Raw genomic sequence first — 19,326 nt, forward strand, 5'->3', positions numbered from 1 at the left:
AAACTTTGTATTACGTGTCGACTGCAATTCTGACTTTTAACTTTTTTTTAATACGTCACTAATGATTTTTATTAATATTTAACGTGTATTGGGTGTACAAAAAATATAATAAAATAGCAATAAAAATGTTGCTATATACATTAATTGGAGGTTACGTATTAACATCAATGATATTATTTAAATATCCTACGTTACTTCATAAAAAGAAAAAAATTAAATTTAATTGTCATCATATTAGTCATAGAGGTGGTATGTTCTATTTACTTATTTAATATCATTTTATATTACTATGAGTTAATTAATATGAATATTCCTTTTAAATATTATTCTAACATATTCCAGGAGCTGGAGAAAATTATGAAAATACCATGTCCGCATTTCGACGGTTAGTTTTAATATTATTTTTTCAGGGTTATGTTTATGAATGCAATAAGTTTTTTACGTCATTTTAACAAATGCATGATTTTATATAATCATTGACAATTTTCATTCAACTGTCATCCTTTGATTTATTCCTTTATTAAAAATAATTCATTATTTCTTATTATTAAATATATTAATTAAATAATATATGTAATATTACAGAGCAGTGGCTATTGGTACTGAAATGTTAGAATTAGATTGTCATCTTACCAAAGATGGTAAAGTGGTTGTGTCGCATGATCAAAATCTATTGCGTAGCACTGGTACCAATAAGAACATCTCAGATTTAAATTACAAAGAATTGCCACCGTTGAAAACACGTCTTCCTATAGATTTTGATCCAGGTATTTTGCTTATTCTTCTAAGAATATTAACAGTGTTGAATGAAATTATTTAAAAATAGTAGTTCACAGACATGGAATTTATCGGTTCTGCTAATGAAAATGAAAGACGTTTTCCTTTATTGAGAGAAGTATTCGAGGAATTTCCAACTATTCCTATCAATATCGACATAAAGATAAACAACGATGAACTTATAAAACGTGTATCTGAATTAATTATTGAATTTAAACGAGAAGAATATACAGTTTGGGGTAATTTTAGTGATGAGATTACACGTAAATGTTACAAAATGGTACATCATTGTTTTAACATCTTAATTTAATTAGATTGATAAAATTAGTATCTTTTTGATTAACATTTATTAATACTACGTTGCAGAATCCAAGTGTAAACCTATTATTTTCTATGCGACGTGTTACGATGCTATTATTTCTTCTATACACTGGGTTGTTACCATTTGTATCATTAAAGGAGACACATTTAGAAATATTTTTACCTTCTATTTATTTACGGTAAGTTAATGTTATTTCAAATAAATGTATAATATATGCAATACCTCTAGAAAAATACTTTTATGTTCTTAAGACGCAAGAATAGATCAAACCCAACGATCTTTCCATTAGAAAAACTAGTTGTACGCACTATCAATTTACTGTTAATGAGACCATGCTTATTTACACATTTAAGAGCACGTGGAATACATGTGAGTAAAGTTGATCAAATTATTTTAACTGAATATTACGAAAAAACTACTAATTTAAAAAAAAGAAAAGAAAATATTAAAAAAAAATAAAAACACTATAACAGGTATACTTTTGGGTTTTAAACAAAGATGAAGAATTTAAGAAAGCGTTCGATCTTGGAGCAACAGGAGTAATGACAGATTATCCCACAAAATTAAAGTTATTTTTGGATAATTATGCCTTAGAATAATATTTCCTAATTTCTATAATAGGTTTATGAAATTGATATATCAACAAATATCTACTGATTCGTATTAGTGCATCAATAATGTATGTCTAATTTTCTATAAACAAAAGGAGCAGTATTTTAAATTTTGAATTCTATGCACTAATACTAATTTCAAAAATTTAATTATACCTTGCGCAAATGCAACCTGAACGCACTTTAAACCGCACAGCACATTTTAATGCCAACATAACAATTTATATAAATTTATAGGAGTATTATACAATGCATTTATTTAAAATTAATATTTCTTGCTATTGCGTATAAAATTAATATAATGCATTTTTTAATGTGTGCTGTAATAATATTTAAGAACAATAAGAATAATTACAAATGTACAGTTTTAGAGTACCAAATTATCAAATAGTATATATAATAAGTTGCACACTTTAAGTAATTTATTCTAAATGCTTGGTATACGTCATATAAAAAGTATTTTTTTTATTTAAAATTCTTTAATGTGCATATTTATTTTTAACGATTTCATCTTGTTTAAGTTACGCATAAATATCTAACAGCTAATACATGATCGTATCTTTAATTATACTTAATAGATGCTTCTTTCAATACTATCAGTATTACTACGGTAGATAAAAATTAAACCAAAAAGTGAGTTTATAAGTTGTTTGTCTTTAATAATGATATATAAATTTTAAATTATTGCTACTATTTTAGATACTTTTAAATTTTCTATAAGAGAATTATTTTTTGAGTCACTGTGATCTCTAGTAACATTGCGTTAAACACAGATTATTTTTTATATTATAAATCATTATATCCGAACTCTGTGCTGGTGTATGCCTTAAACAATACGACAAGGGTATTGCCTATAATAATGGAATTTATGAAACCAAATTTTATATGCATAAAAAATATTATAATGTATTTCATCACATTTGCCTATTATTGTTTATAATAGAAAATGTGAACTTTATAAATAATTAAGAAAAAAGATATGTAATATTATACTGTGTACAAAAATTCGTGTATCTTTGTAATTTACTATTTGTAAATAAAATTTATTTCTTATATCGGTATATATTATCATATAATAATAAATTTATTTTTTTCTTTTATTTTATGTACATAAATTATAAGAATTCCAATGGAATCCATTTAAATTTGTACTATTATCTTGAACTGTGGCACTTATGATAGATAAATTCCTGAGGTTCTTTACTATCAAAACTATACTCTCTTAATTCTTGATATTTGAATACCTTGCCTTTACAATAACAACACATCGTAGTTGAGGGATGTGAATTGTTAAAATGTTTTTCTATTTCCTTATGATTTCCAATAAAATCAAGTCTACAAATATCACAGTAAACACGAATTTCACGGAATCTTTCATGAACGGAATCTGTAACCGTTCTAACTCGTTCATTTCTTTTACTATGATCTCCATCTTTTGGTGTTTCAGACATTTTATCCTTTGTAAAAAATATTTCACATCTATAATTCAATATTATGTTACTTAAATCATCAGCAACAATATCTTTTTTCCAATTTATAATTAAAAAATTATAACCTCAAAAAAAGACGAATTTCATTTATTAGAAATATATCGTACGTATCTTTTTTATTATTACACTATTCGTTTTTAATATAAATTTGATTATTTTCATGTTTATCCATGAAAAACAAATTGATTACTAGTTTTATAGTCTTTCGTTCTCGAATAAATATGAATGTACACAGACATACTTAGTAGTGTGACTGAATAAAAGCATGGCATCCAAACAAGATGCAAGATAACTTTCGATTCAGTATCTCTCTTTCTCATTGATGATTCATTCAACTTTTATAAAGTTATCATATATTTAATTAAATAGTTTAGATATACAGTAACCAAGTAAACACTTGAAATTATTTTATATTTCTACTTTTTAGAAAAAGTTATCTTATAATATACAATGTTATTGTATGTCAAATATAGATGTGAAAGTATGGTGATCATTTACGATAAATCAATTAAAATTATTTATATCCTATTTATTAAAAAATTACATGTGTATTTCATTGATAGTAGAAATATCTTTCCAATGAAGAATATATAAATTAATCTTGTTCTTCTTCTATATTTCTGTTTTATATGGGTTTAATCTTAAAGTGTAATCCTATAAGGGAAAACACCAAACACTTTAAGTCTTGTACAAGATAATAGAAACAACGGAGTCCTTCAGGGTCTCGTGATTGATTAACATCTAAAAGTGATCCTGTTTTCGAAGTTGTAAATGATATATGCTCGTCTCCGATAACGATTTCTAATTCTTGACGTCCAACCCGATCAGGTTGTGGCCATAACGAGTCATCTTCTTGCATGATTTCTGAATCTTGAATAATGCGTTTTAATTCTTCCATAACGCATTGATGAACGTAAGCTTCCTTTCGAATCATAGTATCATTCTTATAATTAGAATTATTAGCGTACCGCAATTTTCCATCAGGTCTGAATTCAAACTCGAGAAATTCGTGACCAAATTTTCCTTTGTGGCCGACGTAATATCGTATATAAAAATCTGTTGACATAATGGCTATTATTTATTTATATTTTCTATTTTGGTTTTAATTCATTCGCCTTAGACGTGTACTTTGTTTCACTATTCGGTAAAAACAAACGATTCGTATACAAAAACGTATTACTGTATAATGGGCAATATAGCGGTACTAACTACCTGCCATGACAGTAACATGGTTGATACACATCATAACAAGTATCAACCAATTACGATTGTTCGATATATTGTTGATCCGATAAAATTCGTGGATACATTTCTGCTTTTCCTATTGGTTGATTCAATGAAATAAAATTTATGAAGTAAGAATTGCATCCCATGCACATGCTTTTTTACTTCAAATTTCGTTCGAATTGCAACAATAAGAAAGATGAATACCCTAGAATAAACTAAATAGTCATATGAAATTTTAACCAAAAAAAAAAAATTTAGGTGTAACTTAATATTATCATGTTAGATGGATTAAAAATTTGCCAATAAAAAAGAAGAGAACAGATTTAGATAATTTTTGTGTCTTCTTCTTATAAATTGTACATTCACTATCGAGAATGAGATAAATATCGAGCTCACCAAATCGTGCGCGCAACTCACTGGTCTACAGTGATATTGTCGTATTTCATTTTATTCTTGCATTGACTTGCTTCTTGGCCTTCTTGCCAAACCATTGCCACGGTAGTTCTATTAATGGTGGTTTCTCAATTATCAATATATTTACAATAGTTTTTCAATAGAAAAACTACTAATAGAACATGGCTGTGGCTACTAGGACACTTTCTAAATTTGCAAGTAAGATTAGTTATTTCGATTTAACAATTTTTATTTAAAGATTTTAGCAAGTAAAGTTAACTTAAGGATAACCATAGCAACTTTTTGACGTATCGCATTAAATGATTTAATACATGCATTTCTGTGTCCTTGTATTTTTTATTTCTTTTTTAATATTTTTCCTTATGTCATAAATGACTGTTATTTCGAACTAAAAATAATTCTGATTTATGTATTCACGTATATATTTACTAATATATTACATAAGACAATGCATAATAGAATTTATTTCCCATTGATAATATTATTTTAATTCGTTTAATGTTATAAATGTCCAATTTTATACGTCCTTATCATTGTAATTATATCAAGTATTACTTATAATTAGGCTAAAAGAAAAATTCTATTTAAGATAACCCTGAATTTACTTTATCTTTTTATAACTGTCAATGATTTTCATCGAGTTTAATTTAAATTAAATAATAATTAGATTTGCAATTTATTAAATTTATCTTATTGCATTAAAATAGATCTTGTTTTCTGTTATTTTCTTACTTTTTAATAGATAAATTGTCAAAGTACCTTTGAACCTTGACCTAAAAGTCTCAATTTTATTATTGTGACTAAGAATAACATTGACTTAAAAATGTTTTTTCTTAAGAGCATGTAATTACAGTAATTCATTTTTATAAAATAATTTTTTGTTTAAAGTAACTTTTAAAAAATAAACTTTTTTAAGAAAGATACAAATTTGTTAAAAAAAAAATTTTTTTTTTAATGCTTACAAATAAAAATATTTGATATATTTAATATTCCTAATATTTATGTTTGTCTTATCAATTTTCTAACATGTATATTACTATTTTAGTTGGAAGTTGTAAAAGAATATTACATTCTCAAATAAGATTCAATTACACGGAAACTAGGCAGAATTTAAAAATTGATTCGAATACTAAAGTAATATGTCAAGGATTTACTGGCAAACAAGGTACATTTCATTGCCAGCAAGCTTTGGATTATGGTACAAAAATAGTAGGTGGTGTTAATCCAAAAAAAGCAGGAACAAATCATCTTGGAAAGCCTGTATTCAAATGTGTGAAAGAAGTTAGTATTATACTTTTATTTCATTTTATATTTTATATAAGGCTCAGTTAAATTCTCTAAAAAAAATAAAACTTACTTCTGAAAAATTTAATAATTATGATTTTTTCATTATTTGTTTAATATATATTTTATATATGTTTTATATAAATTAGGCGAAAGATGCAACAGGAGCTACAGCATCTGTAATTTATGTTCCACCACCGGGTGCTGCTGCAGCCATTATGGAAGCAATGGATGCAGAAATGCCCCTAATTGTTTGTATTACGGAAGGTATTCCCCAACATGACATGGTTAAAGTAAAACGACGATTACTTGAACAAAATAAATCAAGATTAATTGGACCTAATTGTCCTGGTATCATAGCTCCCGAACAAGTATTACAATTTTTAATAATTATTGACAAAATAATGAATAATTACGAATTTTTGTAAGAATGATAAACATTTGTTTTAGTGTAAAATTGGAATTATGCCAGGACATATACATCAAAAAGGAAAAATTGGTATTGTTTCTAGATCAGGAACATTAACGTATGAAGCCGTAAATCAGACAACTATTGTAAGTTAGTAATTAATTATTATAAATCTTATTAATATGTAAAAACATAGAAAGAAAATAAATGTAATAGAAGTTTTTTTTTTAAGACTGGTCTTGGACAAACCTTATGTGTTGGAATTGGTGGAGATCCATTTAATGGTACAGATTTTATAGATTGTTTGGAGGTCTTCCTTAAAGATCCAAATTGTGAAGGAATTATCATGATTGGTGAAATTGGTGGAAGTGCAGAAGAACTAGCAGCGGAATACCTTATTGAAAATAATACTGTTGGTTGCTGTAAAACATTATTGGTACCCAAATCCTGATCCACACCCTTGTTCAGTACAATTTCCTACTTTACAAGATATATGTTACCTATATTAACTCCAATTTGTTTTATAATTTAATATTCCTCTCCCTAGCTTTCCTCGTTAAAGCCTTCTGTTTATCCATTCATACTTCGTCCTCGTCCTCTCTTATTTTCTCTTTCTCTCATTCTAATATTTTCCTATTTTTCCTATGCATATAAATATAATTCTCTTTAGCTATCTTATAAACAAATTAGATATTATTTTCATTATAAATTCCAGGGTTCTAAAGCCAAACCAGTAGTTTCGTTTATTGCTGGTCTTACTGCTCCTCCAGGTAGACGAATGGGCCACGCAGGTGCTATTATTTCAGGAGGAAAAGGAGGTGCACAAGATAAAATCAATGCCCTTGAAAAAGTGAGTAAATTTTATATTCAAATTAAGAAAAAGAATTTTGTGAATAATTATTTTTGTTTAATGAAATATTTAATTTTCAGGCTGGTGTAATAGTAACAAGGAGTCCTGCACAAATGGGCAATGAACTATTAAAAGAAATGACCCGTCTTGGTCTGGTCTGTAATTAAAATATATTTCCTTGGCTCAATGTAGTTCATTTCTGCATATTCGTGTATCTTTATGAAATAAATTAAAAATGTAATAGCTGTTGTAATTGAGAAACACAACGGTTTTAAAGATCTAAATATAAAACAAAAGTTGCTTATCCTAAAGCCGATAACGCATTGTTTCATGAAAATTCGATGATATTTATCTAACATATTATGTGTAAAATAATGGTAAAGTAAAAATTATAGCTAATATTTGTTAACGATTTAAGTTGAATTAAATACCATAGTGCTTTATCAAGAGTCATTATAAATTGACAACTTTAGTGTTTAAGTAACTAATCAGAAATTAATTCAATGATATATCGATTTAACAAAATTTTAAAAAGAATTGACTGCCACATTTTTTATCATTTATTCTTACATGAAATAAGAAAGTTGTCTTTATATCTAAATAAACATTTTAAGCCACGCTTGTTAAGTATATTATTTTTTTATATTGTTATTAAATATAGAGTTTATCTATTCTATATTATCTATATGTACTTCAACATAAATATATAATATATGGTTCTCACATTCTCACTGTACCTAAACTACTATTTCCTTGCATTTTTATATAGCTATGCAATCATTTTTAATAGATATATATATTCTCCTGTTGATATTAATTTATTATACTAATATAATTTACTAAAAAAAGAGTTTAAATTATTTATTAACATAATTTATCATTTCAATATGTTTTATAAATAAAAACATACTTTATTTTATCTAAAACCCATGATACGATCTAAATGGTTAACAATATTTTTACTTCCATCGGATATAAATGGTTTTAACTTACTTAACTCCATTGTTTGAATAGTATTTAACAAAGTATCGCAAGTGCAATAAAACAAATGCTTATCTTCATACAATTGTTGAGCTAATTCTAATTGATGATTATCCATGAGTAACTGATTAGTAACTACAATTAGATGTTTTTTAGCTTCTAAGGCTTCTAAAATACTCCCTGCTCCAGCATGACTTATTACTAAGTCAGCTGCCTGTATATAATTCTCGATAGATGAACTTAATTGGAAATATTCAATATGTTTGATACCATATCGAGGTGAACAATCAGGTTTTAAAGAACTTTTACCTATCTGTAAAGATAAATAATTGTAACCTCTTAAATTTAATGCCTAAAATGAAACAAACATTGACAATATTTTAATATTTCCTTATAATATAATTAAGGATATATAAAAAAAAACAATGTATACCTCAAGCACTACAGGAGTTAATATTGTTGAAATCAAATTATCAAAACTTGTAGTACCAACTGTTACAAAAACTTTTCTTTCTGACATTTCTTTCCTAGCAATTATAACTTTAATAGTTATTAAATTGTTAATAAAGCATTGTTCTTTTTAATAATAAATTTTCTATATAAAAAACTTGATATTAATATCGAATATTTCGAAAATAAAATTCCTTCTGCTTTTTTTCTATAACCTTTATCTCTTGGTTATGACCGTCATGTTGACTCATCTGCGCAGTCTTAAACTATCCCCACCATTTCTTCTCTGAATTGTTTTTTAATCGCGTTGCACTTTGAATTTTACGATGATTAATACAAACAAATTCTTTTTAGATATTTCACAAAGATGATGTTATATTTTTAGATTTACGAATAAATTTACGTATGGTTTTATTTAATGATTAAAATCTATGAAAAATAATTCCTTTAGAGTTGCGAATAATTTAAAAATAGCAATTGCATTCTATAAGAAATGCATATGTAATGATTTCTATTTTATTTCTCAACCGTTTAACAATTCTATTTGCATGAAAATGATAATTAAGAAAAAGAAACAAACAAATTAAATTTAGAGGTTCGATATTTATTATAATTTTTATTCACTCGCACTAAAATTCTTTTTAATATAAAAAAATTCCTTTGCTTTTACGTTGAATTTTATCCAAGCACAAAAATAATAGAGAGTTTCCCTGATTTTATGAAATTTTATATAATAAATAACACAGTAGCATTTTTAGTCACTATAAAAAATTAAGTTTATATTGTATTAATCGACGTAAATTTATGTCGAATTAATTTAAATAATTTTTTTGTCGATGTCGTAATTATAGTTTTATTGATGAATTTATACAGAATTAAAGGAAAAATAAGGGAATTTAATGAAAATTAAATAAAGTTTAATTTTTATATTAATTATTCGAAATATATATGTACGCGGATATATTAAATTTAGAAAAAAAATAAGCAAAATAACATTCTATATAAATCAGGAAAATCTAAATAATTCTAAAATTATCGACTGGAAAATAAAATGAGATAATAACACCTTCTGTGACTTTATTATTGTTTTATCGTATCATGCAAAAGTGTTCGAAATTAATTTTCTCGAATTTTCATTTGGTATTTTTATCAACAATCACGTCTACTATAAGAATGGTTGAGGTTGATTTATATACAATCTTTAAATCGTAATTAATATAGATGTAATAGTAAAGCCATGTACAAATTGTAAAGATCACTTCCAAACCTCGCAACAGAGTATAAATTACTGAAACGAAAATAGATATTATTATTGTTGTTGTTGTTGTTAATAATTCGATACCGGGGTAAGTGGGCTCGTAATCGGCAGTAATTAAGATTTTTTTCTTTCATTTCTTTTCTGATGAAGCTAATCAACAACACAGCAGGAAGTGTATGTATGTACATAAAGTACAAACGTAGTAAAAGTGTGTGTACGTATGTTTATGTGTGGGTGTATACCATTTACCATTGCTAAAAATTGTTTAGCCCACTGTGCGATCGGACCCTTTTCTCAAAAAGCGCATTTCAATAATGATACAGCTAATCGTTTAAGAAAAAACAAGATGAACACAGTTTCACAGTCACTCACTGAATTAATGGCTAAGGTTCTTTTTTTTGTATTTATAGCGTACCAAAGGCCGTTAATTCGATTGGTTCACAGACTTCTTATTAAATTTTTGTTGTTCCTTTTTTTCCGTTTTTTTTTGTTATGTTTCTTTAATAAATTCCTTATAGATTAGGCTTCACTAGACGTGCCCGATGCTACGATTACAATTACTTCGAATGCCCTGATATACGTAATTAAAAAGCATAAAAAGAAAACGCGGAAAGTGTATTGCATTTGATAAAATAATTTTATTCTCTACTTGTCTGTCTACCCATCTATTCGTCCGTTTGTCTCTCCTTCTCTTTATTTTAATGTCAACTTAGATTGTATCATAAAGAAACTTGTAACGAAGAATCACGTATAAAATCAAATAGAAGAAAATAAATGTACAAGTTGATAAATTTTTAAAATAATTGAAAAAATAAGCTAAATCATTTTTTAATCAAAATTGAGCATTACGCGTGACAGGTTAGTAGTCTTTCCTCGTATACGATCCTTATAAATCTGTTACTGTATTTTGCATGAATGATTCATATTAACATATGATACAGTGTGATTACAGTGTGATCTCTAAAGCATTGTTCATGATCGTGATTAAACACAAAGGATGTTTTCGAAATACATAAATATAATATAGTCGCTGTTACAATCCGTTATGTTAGTGTCGTATTATACTAATATAGCAATAATATTATAATAATAATACATTTAGTCTAACTGGTACCTTAAAGACGAAAATGATCTGCTCGCCCTACTTTACTTATGTTTGTTTGTTGGCTTTTTTACTTTCCTTTTTTCTTTTTTTTTAATATTTACTTTTTTGTTTGTTTGTTAAGAAATATTGATTGATGGTTCGATTCAAATAGCGACGTAACATTTGGAATCTGTAACGCTTTCTCTTCTCTTAAGATTCTTACAGTGCTCTAAAAAGTTTTACAACTTTGCATTGCATATTATGTAAGTTTCTTCAGTATTATATTTTTTTTTGGTTTTTTGCATTTTTTTTTATTTTGTTTTCGTTTAATATTAATATTATTATTATTATTATTATTATTATTATTATTATTATTATTATTTTTAATATTTCTTATTAATTTTTTTCCCCCAATTTCATTCGTTCTGTTTTATCACCGACATGAAGAGCAAATACGTATAAAAAAAAGTAGAATGTATACATATAATAGTAATATGATACTAATATTAACAGTAATGGCCACTACAATGAAACAGTTACGTTATTTTCGTTTTTTCTTTTTTGAATGTAAATAGTTGACATGACAATCTTTCACTCGCTCAAACTTGAAGCATATTTTCATTATAGTTTAAAGAAGTCCTGTACCATGAAAGATTTGTTATTCAGTGGCTTTAATGTGAACATGTTTGTAGATTTGATTATTATGTAAAAGAATTAAAGGTAAAAGATGTTATTATATTATGGTCTTCACTGGGGGCCTCCAGTATTACAACTAGCTTTATTGCAGCTAGCTTTGCAATTCCATAATTTCACCCACTTTTTGGGCCCATCTGACATTACATTTTAAAGAAGCCTACATCTTCCCTTCTTCTTCTTCTTAACCTGAAAAAAATATATCATATTAGTTATATAATATGAAAAGATATATTACATATATTTGAAATAATGTAAAGATAAGTTATTAAAAATAAATAGAATAAAACACCTAAGAAAAATAACATTGTAGCAATTAATAGTAAATAAATTAAACAAGTTTCTATACTGTAAGAAGATGTCTAACATTCCTATAAATGCTTGTGTAGAAAATAATATTAAAATAGGCTCACTTGAAGCGCAGCTCGAGTTGCTGTCTCGAAAACTTCCCTGACTCCTTCCTTGCTCTTGGCAGAACATTCAAGGTATGCAAAGGCATTGATTTTTTCAGCCATGGATCTTCCTTCTTCTGGCTTAACTGGTTCTTGCTTCATTTTTCCAAGCTCTTTAATGGTGTTGGGATCATTGCGCAAGTCTTTTTTATTTCCCACAAGAATAATGGGCACATTTGGGCAGAAATGTTTCACCTCTGGTGTCCATTTCTCAGGAATGTTTTCCAGGGAATCAGGACTATCAATGGAGAAACACATCAAGATAACATCTGTGTCTGGATATGATAACGGACGTAATCTATCATAATCTTCTTGCCCAGCTGTGTCCCAAAGAGCCAGTTCAACCTGTACACATACAGATATACATATATTGTAATTAAATATTACAGTTTCATAAATTAGAAGAGTTATTGCGCGATAATATTATAATAATGAAATATAATAAATGATTTGAATTATGTTAAGACAACATACCTGCTTACCATCCACTTCGATATCAGCAACATAATTCTCAAAGACAGTAGGTACATATACTTCGGGGAACTGATCTTTGCTGAATACTATGAGTAAACATGTTTTACCACAAGCACCATCCCCCACGATAACTAACTTCTTCCTAATGGCTGCCATGAATCCTACAATTAAGATACACGTTCATTTGAAAAATAGTGTTATGAAAATATTAAGACTTTTAAGGACTACTTTATATTTTTGTACAAAAACAGTGTCGAAATTTGTAAATTTGCGTAACAGTTTGAATTATGCAAAAAGCAAGATAGAATAAATCGTTATAAGTTAGTAACAATCTTGCAAAATGTTTGTCCATTCATATACGTGATTAAATATAATATAGGCACAGACTTTTGTTTCAAATTTTCAATAAAGATGATTGTTTTATTCTTAAAAAAGAATAGTTTGAAAATGTATAGCTGATTTATTTTATAATTACATAATTTGTAAGAGATTTAATGTAATAAAAAATTTCAAAGTTTGCGCCTTCGTATAAAATAAAAAGCTCCTCAATTAAAAAATTATATAATTATTTCATATTATTTCTGTCTTATTACTGATAATATATAATACAACAATATATGTGTGTGTGTACAAAGCTTGATGAATATAATAATAATAATAATAATAATAATAATTTATGATGTTTTATGCAGAATAGACTATTTTTTTCTAAAATTTTAAAGATATATTTCTAGTTATAATATTATATAAGCTATTTGATTTTTTAATTATAGTAAGTATAAAAAACATTCTACATAAAACTATTTAGTTTTAATTTTACTGTATTGACATAAATATATATATGAAATTAATTTATACAAATATATATATATATTTACATATATTTCTAAACTAGGCATACGCACATTTAAAGCAACAATGTGCAAAAAACTTAGAGCGGTGTTCCACAATTTATTAGTTATAAAAAATCCTATGCTTAATCGATAACTTACCTATATGCTACTGATTTGTAATTCTTTATATTACATTTCATAATAATGTAGTACAATAATGCACTACATATAAGTTCCAATATTTATACATACGTTACAATTGTATTGAAATTGACTAGTATGCATACGATGTATATATATATAACTTGTTATTCGGCAACTATAGTTTTAAATTATATATAGATTTTCTTATATATATTCATTTAATAACCTTTTAAGAAATTTTTACACTTGTACATAAAAATTTCGGATGATTTAGTGTTTTTATATGGATACGTAAATCTATAAAATCAACAAACAGATTGCTGACTATTGCAAATATGCATCAATACACATAAATCCTTCTTAATTGGTTTAACGAATCAATTGTTGACATATGCATACATACACATCTCAAAATGTCCAATATTTTATATAATTATAAAGATTGATAAATATCATCATCATGTAAATTCTATAATTGTTCTTTGATAAAATAAATAACAGAAGTTTCTTTTCAAGCGGAAAAAAAGAAAATATCAAATTTGCAATCTATTGTAAACAAAAATATATATAATAAAAGCAGAAATATATCTACCAACATGCAGCATAAATATGTAACGTACACAACATAGATCAATATAAAACAATGCAAAAATTATAGAAACGTAAGAATCGCTAAAGAAATGGGAAATAATTGTTATATTAATATTTAATTATATTTTTTGTCTATGATAATTAAAAAAAAAGAAAACAAAAGAATGTAAGCAATTACTAAAAACATATATATATATATATATATATATAGGTCAGCATTTGCAATAATATTACAAAGTAAACAAAAATAAAATAAAATAAAAATGGACAAGATTAAAAAAGCAATTTCGAGGATAGAGTTAGGAAAAGTCAGGGTAAACTTTTGAACTTGCGTAACTTGACATTACTGATCTCTTTTGAAACTGTTGTAATAAACAGTGACTAGAGTTCAAACCTCGTAGTTTGAATTCACTATCTATTTATAATTAAATTGCATATATTAAATGAATTACAAAACTATCCTGATTGTCTAGTGTGTAATACTATCATTGGACCTTTTCGATACTTTGCATTAAAAAGATATTTGACTAATAATCATTTCTAACTTTGCTTACTGCAAGCTACTTACATAATGGTTGTAGTAAAGATTCCCTAGATTTCATATTTAATCTCATATCTACTTGAATGCTATTCGAAAAGCAACCTACGAGGGTTGAAGCTTTAGAGGATATTGACTGGGTCGTACCTGATCCAGGGTACCCCGTATCGTCTGGACCGAGGCATCGGCCCGCATTGCATCCCATGTTTTTAGTCTTTCTTTCAGCGTCTCTGTTTTAAGTGGACATTTTATATGTTAGAATGAGTAGGAAGCTGTGAGACTAACTCAAATTCCACACAACAAAAATTGTCTGTGTATACTTCTGTGTAAATAATATGTGTTCTACTTTTCTTTTTGTTTGAATAGTATATTTATATTTGCTTCAAAATAATAATAATAATAAAAATTATGTGTAAATATTATTATCAGGAAATGCACTGCCCGATATTTAAATCGTGCAATCAACATTCTTAACTCTTTCCTTCTAATGTCATATATATATATATATATATATATATATATATANATATATAATTTATTGACCATTTTATCTCTCGAATATTATATATATAAATTTAGTATATATAGATTTAAGATATATTTATATAAATTAATTTCATAGGATTATCTCTCAAAAGAAACCAATTAAAAATAGTTGATAATTGTATAGTAAATTTTGTTACATATAACAGATTATATAATCACATAAGGTAGAGTCTTTATTAAAATCAATGCATGATTTAGCAATATGATCATTTTGAGTTAAACGATTGAATTTATTAAATTTCTAACTATCGCTTAATTCCTAGAATATGATATGTATGTGTATAAGATGTGTATAAAAAGACAATACCTTATGATTTAAATAATATGACATTCTTATAGATTACATGCATATAAATAAAAGATATTGTTCGTTAAACATGCATTAGGACAGAACATACTCATTGGAAAAAACAATTTGAAAAGCGTACCTAAGTTAAAGAAGACTTTCATACTGCATATATTATATGGTACAAACTTATTAAACGTTACAATATCAATCATATACATTATGAATGATCCTAACGATACGATTTATAAATATAAATATAATACTCAAGTTTAAAAATAATACTTTTTTATAATATGTAAATTTTTTCAACAGATATTTGGATAATGAGACACATTTGCTTTATATACATATGCATTGTATAAAGTTAATTATAATACTTAAAATAAATCTACAGGAATTATTTATTACTTCTTATTGGACATTACTATATCTGCAAATACGTAGAATGCCTTATCGTTGTTTTTCTTTTTTACAAGATTACTTATAAAAAAAATAAAAAATAAAATAAAGAACATTAATAATTCATAAATTTTATAGCATATAATTTTAAAGAATACAATAAAGTGCACTTATAATATATTTTACCAAAGCTAAACGAAATAATAAAAAAAGTATTTAATACGTGACTGCATGAGAAGAATCTTAATTGACCTTGTCTTTTGAGTACACAAGATAAGTATATTATATGTATGTATATATGTATATGAATTTAAAAAATCTATTTTTATTTTTTTTCATACATCATATAAAAAATGTATGCAGGAAACACCTTGCATAATAAATAAGTATCTTAATTATAATGTTAAAATGTTATACGTCAATATGAAATATAAACTTGTAGATTTTTATGCATTCTTATAATAAATAATGATTTTTATAATTAATTTAGTTAAAGCTTATAGTGTGATGCAATAGCCATATCATTAAATAAAAATAAATACTATCCGATGACTTTTGTGGATCATCAAAAGATCAGGCTACCAATAAGGTATTCGTATTTGTATTAGACGATTAAGAGATATATTACTTGACGGAAGGAAATCTGACTTGATTTGTGCAATATATATAAATATTTATATATCTATAAATTTTTATATATATATAAAAAACACATATTATATTTAAAACATTAGAAGTTATGCAAAACTGCACAATACAGATACCTTGGAAGAAAAATTTAAATGATCATATCAAACAATATTACTTTATGTTCATTATCGTATAAGCAGAGGAATATGAGTCAATAACTAATTTCAATACCGAACAAGGTAGAAGAACATTATATATTACTTGCAAAAACCTTTAAAAAAATATAAAAAATATAAAACAAGAAAAATTAAATAACGATGAAAATTGAACGTATGCAATGGAATGAATTCGTGGAAATAACGTTTCTAGATATGATTAGTCAGTATAATTGAAAAAAAAAAGCGCAGGGGGGTTTTCCACGGTACGGTTCGAGATCACGACGTAATATTTCAAATGTACGTCAAAGTATATACCGACCTTTTTATTATAGCGAAATGCTGCCTTTGACTTGAGTAACAAAACGAATTAGCAAAAAGTTATTATTAAATTAGATAAAGGTAAAAAGTCAATTGTAATCTTTGACGAGTAGCAGCTAATCGTAGTAGAGATATGATTATAGGAAAAAAATCTTAGTCCACTCATCGAATGGAAGATGTGCATCGCTGCTCGGTGAGAGTTAGGACGAAAGATAGAGGGGAAGAGTGAAGGGGAAGCCGGACGTGAGGGCGCTGCGTGTGTGTGAGAGTGCGAGGAAAAGCGAGGTGGGTCGGAATGGAATGGGAATGGAATAGAGTAGAGTCGAGTAGAGTGGTGGAATGGTGGACTGATGGAGTGGGGTAGGGTGGGGCATGGTACGACAGGGCAGGCAGGATAAGATAGCGATGCAGGGGTCTTTGAAGGCCCCGAGGTTAGGAAAGAGAATTCATTGAATGAAAAATTCACTAATAATCATCTATCAGTTGAAAAGAGAAATCTTTTTTCTTTGGTATAACCAAAGAATGTCAGTTCGAAAATGTGACGTGACGTGACGTGCATGACGTGACGTGCGCTTGAAAACTGCTGCTGATCGTATTTATAAAGTTAACCAATAAAAATTTAAAGAAAATAAAATAAAGGAAATTTGCTTTTATTATCGAGCTTAGACTCGCCGTCATGAAATTAATTCGTAACGCATGGCACTCCCTCAGACTTCTCTTTCTTTCTTTCTTTCTCTCGCTCTTTTTTCTTTCTTTCTTTCTTTCTTTCTCTCTCACTCTCTCTCTCTCTCTCTCTCTCTTTTTCTCCCTAGGCATCCGTAGGTGAAGTTTTTTTCTCTTTCTCTCATCTCATTTTAAAAGCACAGACTTATAACCCCGAACTCATATTAATTCATGGACAACACGGTGCGAGGACGCGAGCACAATAACACAACAAACACACTCTCGCATTACTACGATCGAGACACATTATTAAAGATAAATAATTACGCATTTACCTGAAATCTTAAGCGACAGAAAGTCAAGAAAATGGCTGCCCTCACTGGCCACACCTCAATCTGTGAGTAGCGCGGCGATCGACACGATGGAGGGGAGAAAGGAACCAGGAACGAATGTCTATCCTTGGGTGCCCACTACTTCCTGTATCAGACGTCTGTTGATTTTCTCTTTCTCTCTTTCTTTCTTTCTCTTTTGTTACGTGACAAGCTCCTATCACTCGTCCTGCATCCGTTTCTAATAATAATTATAATTATTATACGATTATTATTTTACAATTTCACCTATAATTAATAAAAATTAAAATTAAGTGTGTCAACTCATTTACATGCACGCAATTTTTATACTTTCATAAAAACTTTTTAATAAATTCTAAAATAATTTCTCTAACCAAGTTCTCATTTTTCTTTATTAATATGTATATATACTATTATTATGCATATTTGTTATAATACTTTTTAGGTTATACATATATTTATAAAAGTAATATCTTCATTCTCAAATATCAATGCCACAGAATATTGATTTTTAATCATTCATTGCTTTTTTATCAAAAATTACAACCAATCATCCATGCAAATTCAAATCTTTTAATCTTAAACACGATTAAATGGTTAAAATAATTTATTAAATTGTACTTGCTACTGTTTTTTAAGAAGTTTTACAATGCCTCAAAAATATCTGTAACAATCCCAAGTCGTCATAATAGGTTAACTGTAATAGAAAATATTACAAGATGCTAAATTATCTGTAATAGTAATCGCAAATTTGATTAGTATATATTATTCTAACCTTTAATCCAACCTTTGATCAACCAAATAAAATGAAATTCTTACATTAAAGAAAAACTAAATACTTACAATTCACATGAATGATACCAAGTTCTTCAATTATTTCACTTGAACAGAACACTAAATAATAAGGCGATCGAAACTATTAAAACAAAAAAAGAAAAAAAAACTTTAGATGAATATCTTGTATGATAAAATTGAACACGATGACACGAGAAACACTGATTCTAAATTTATTAAGACACTTCACTTCGTATAACGAATTACTTTATAACCATAAAAAAAGTATAAATTAAAATGTAAACACGACTGAAATT

The 19,326-nt window shown here is 26.8% G+C and overlaps 5 protein-coding genes across 9 annotated transcripts; 2 read left to right on the top strand and 3 right to left on the bottom strand.

The window, feature by feature from the left end:
- The first annotated feature begins 108 nt into the window (after positions 1 to 108).
- Positions 109 to 2,771, top strand: LOC106786416 (glycerophosphodiester phosphodiesterase domain-containing protein 1-like). Its single transcript, XM_014747839.1, has 7 exons — positions 109 to 249; positions 343 to 385; positions 586 to 767; positions 837 to 1,057; positions 1,144 to 1,277; positions 1,351 to 1,468; positions 1,573 to 2,771. Exons 1-7 carry the CDS (start codon positions 126 to 128, stop codon positions 1,696 to 1,698), a joined length of 948 nt encoding a protein of 315 aa, XP_014603325.1. The 5' UTR covers positions 109 to 125; the 3' UTR covers positions 1,699 to 2,771.
- A 943-nt stretch (positions 2,772 to 3,714) lies between these two features.
- LOC106787032 (protein mago nashi homolog) lies at positions 3,715 to 4,448 on the bottom strand. The gene has a single exon (XM_014749076.1). It carries the CDS (start codon positions 4,264 to 4,266, stop codon positions 3,826 to 3,828), a length of 441 nt encoding a protein of 146 aa, XP_014604562.1. The 5' UTR covers positions 4,267 to 4,448; the 3' UTR covers positions 3,715 to 3,825.
- A 198-nt stretch (positions 4,449 to 4,646) lies between these two features.
- Positions 4,647 to 7,827, top strand: LOC106786365 (succinyl-CoA ligase [ADP/GDP-forming] subunit alpha, mitochondrial). The gene is made up of 7 exons (XM_014747700.1): positions 4,647 to 5,039; positions 5,887 to 6,122; positions 6,275 to 6,496; positions 6,576 to 6,680; positions 6,767 to 6,946; positions 7,250 to 7,384; positions 7,465 to 7,827. Exons 1-7 carry the CDS (start codon positions 5,003 to 5,005, stop codon positions 7,549 to 7,551), a joined length of 1,002 nt encoding a protein of 333 aa, XP_014603186.1. The 5' UTR covers positions 4,647 to 5,002; the 3' UTR covers positions 7,552 to 7,827.
- A 97-nt stretch (positions 7,828 to 7,924) lies between these two features.
- On the bottom strand, positions 7,925 to 9,387 carry LOC106786926 (UDP-N-acetylglucosamine transferase subunit ALG13 homolog). Of its 2 annotated transcripts, none has more exons than XM_014748955.1 (2): positions 8,799 to 9,387; positions 7,925 to 8,678 (listed from the first exon to the last, which is right to left on the bottom strand). In XM_014748955.1, exons 1-2 carry the CDS (start codon positions 8,883 to 8,885, stop codon positions 8,301 to 8,303), a joined length of 465 nt encoding a protein of 154 aa, XP_014604441.1. In that variant the 5' UTR covers positions 8,886 to 9,387; the 3' UTR covers positions 7,925 to 8,300. The 2 variants fall into 2 exon arrangements, with proteins under 2 accessions (XP_014604441.1, XP_014604355.1); XM_014748869.1 differs by having other exon boundaries at positions 7,925 to 8,717; positions 8,799 to 9,384.
- Positions 9,388 to 11,811: 2,424 nt separating this feature from the next.
- Positions 11,812 to 19,249, bottom strand: LOC106786487 (ras-like GTP-binding protein Rho1). 4 transcript variants are annotated; one of them, XM_014747958.1, is made up of 6 exons: positions 19,079 to 19,249; positions 18,221 to 18,455; positions 15,030 to 15,112; positions 12,777 to 12,937; positions 12,264 to 12,647; positions 11,812 to 12,039 (listed from the first exon to the last, which is right to left on the bottom strand). In XM_014747958.1, the coding sequence occupies exons 3-6, from the start codon at positions 15,085 to 15,087 to the stop codon at positions 12,001 to 12,003; spliced, it is 642 nt and encodes a 213-aa protein (XP_014603444.1). In that variant the 5' UTR covers positions 15,088 to 15,112; positions 18,221 to 18,455; positions 19,079 to 19,249; the 3' UTR covers positions 11,812 to 12,000. The 4 variants fall into 4 exon arrangements, with proteins under 4 accessions (XP_014603444.1, XP_014603533.1, XP_014603622.1 ...); XM_014748047.1 differs by lacking the exons at positions 18,221 to 18,455; positions 19,079 to 19,249 and adding an exon at positions 17,224 to 17,427; XM_014748136.1 differs by lacking the exons at positions 15,030 to 15,112; positions 19,079 to 19,249.
- Between the last annotated feature and the right edge of the window lie 77 nt (positions 19,250 to 19,326).

This window comes from Polistes canadensis, unplaced genomic scaffold (assembly GCF_001313835.1).
Source record: "Polistes canadensis isolate GaletaPanama2010 unplaced genomic scaffold, ASM131383v1 scaffold_0, whole genome shotgun sequence".
NCBI classification, from domain to species: Eukaryota; Metazoa; Arthropoda; class Insecta; order Hymenoptera; family Vespidae; genus Polistes; species Polistes canadensis.

Coding starts and splice junctions, on each gene's coding strand:
- LOC106786416 (XM_014747839.1), top strand. CDS start 126: ATGTTGCTATATACATTAATTGGAGGTTACGTATTAACATCAATGATA. Junction 386..585: donor ACCATGTCCGCATTTCGACG/GTTAGTTTTAAT, acceptor GTAATATTACAG/AGCAGTGGCTATTGGTACTG. Junction 1,278..1,350: donor TTACCTTCTATTTATTTACG/GTAAGTTAATGT, acceptor TATGTTCTTAAG/ACGCAAGAATAGATCAAACC.
- LOC106787032 (XM_014749076.1), bottom strand. CDS start 4,266: ATGTCAACAGATTTTTATATACGATATTACGTCGGCCACAAAGGAAAA.
- LOC106786365 (XM_014747700.1), top strand. CDS start 5,003: ATGGCTGTGGCTACTAGGACACTTTCTAAATTTGCAA. Junction 5,040..5,886: donor GACACTTTCTAAATTTGCAA/GTAAGATTAGTT, acceptor TTACTATTTTAG/TTGGAAGTTGTAAAAGAATA. Junction 7,385..7,464: donor AAATCAATGCCCTTGAAAAA/GTGAGTAAATTT, acceptor TTTAATTTTCAG/GCTGGTGTAATAGTAACAAG.
- LOC106786926 (XM_014748869.1), bottom strand. CDS start 8,885: ATGTCAGAAAGAAAAGTTTTTGTAACAGTTGGTACTACAAGTTTTGAT. Junction 8,718..8,798: donor TAACTCCTGTAGTGCTTGAG/GTATACATTGTT, acceptor GTTTCATTTTAG/GCATTAAATTTAAGAGGTTA.
- LOC106786487 (XM_014747958.1), bottom strand. CDS start 15,087: ATGGGATGCAATGCGGGCCGATGCCTCGGTCCAGACGATACGGGGTAC. Junction 12,648..12,776: donor TCGAAGTGGATGGTAAGCAG/GTATGTTGTCTT, acceptor GTATGTGTACAG/GTTGAACTGGCTCTTTGGGA. Junction 12,040..12,263: donor CAACTCGAGCTGCGCTTCAA/GTGAGCCTATTT, acceptor TATTTTTTTCAG/GTTAAGAAGAAGAAGAAGGG.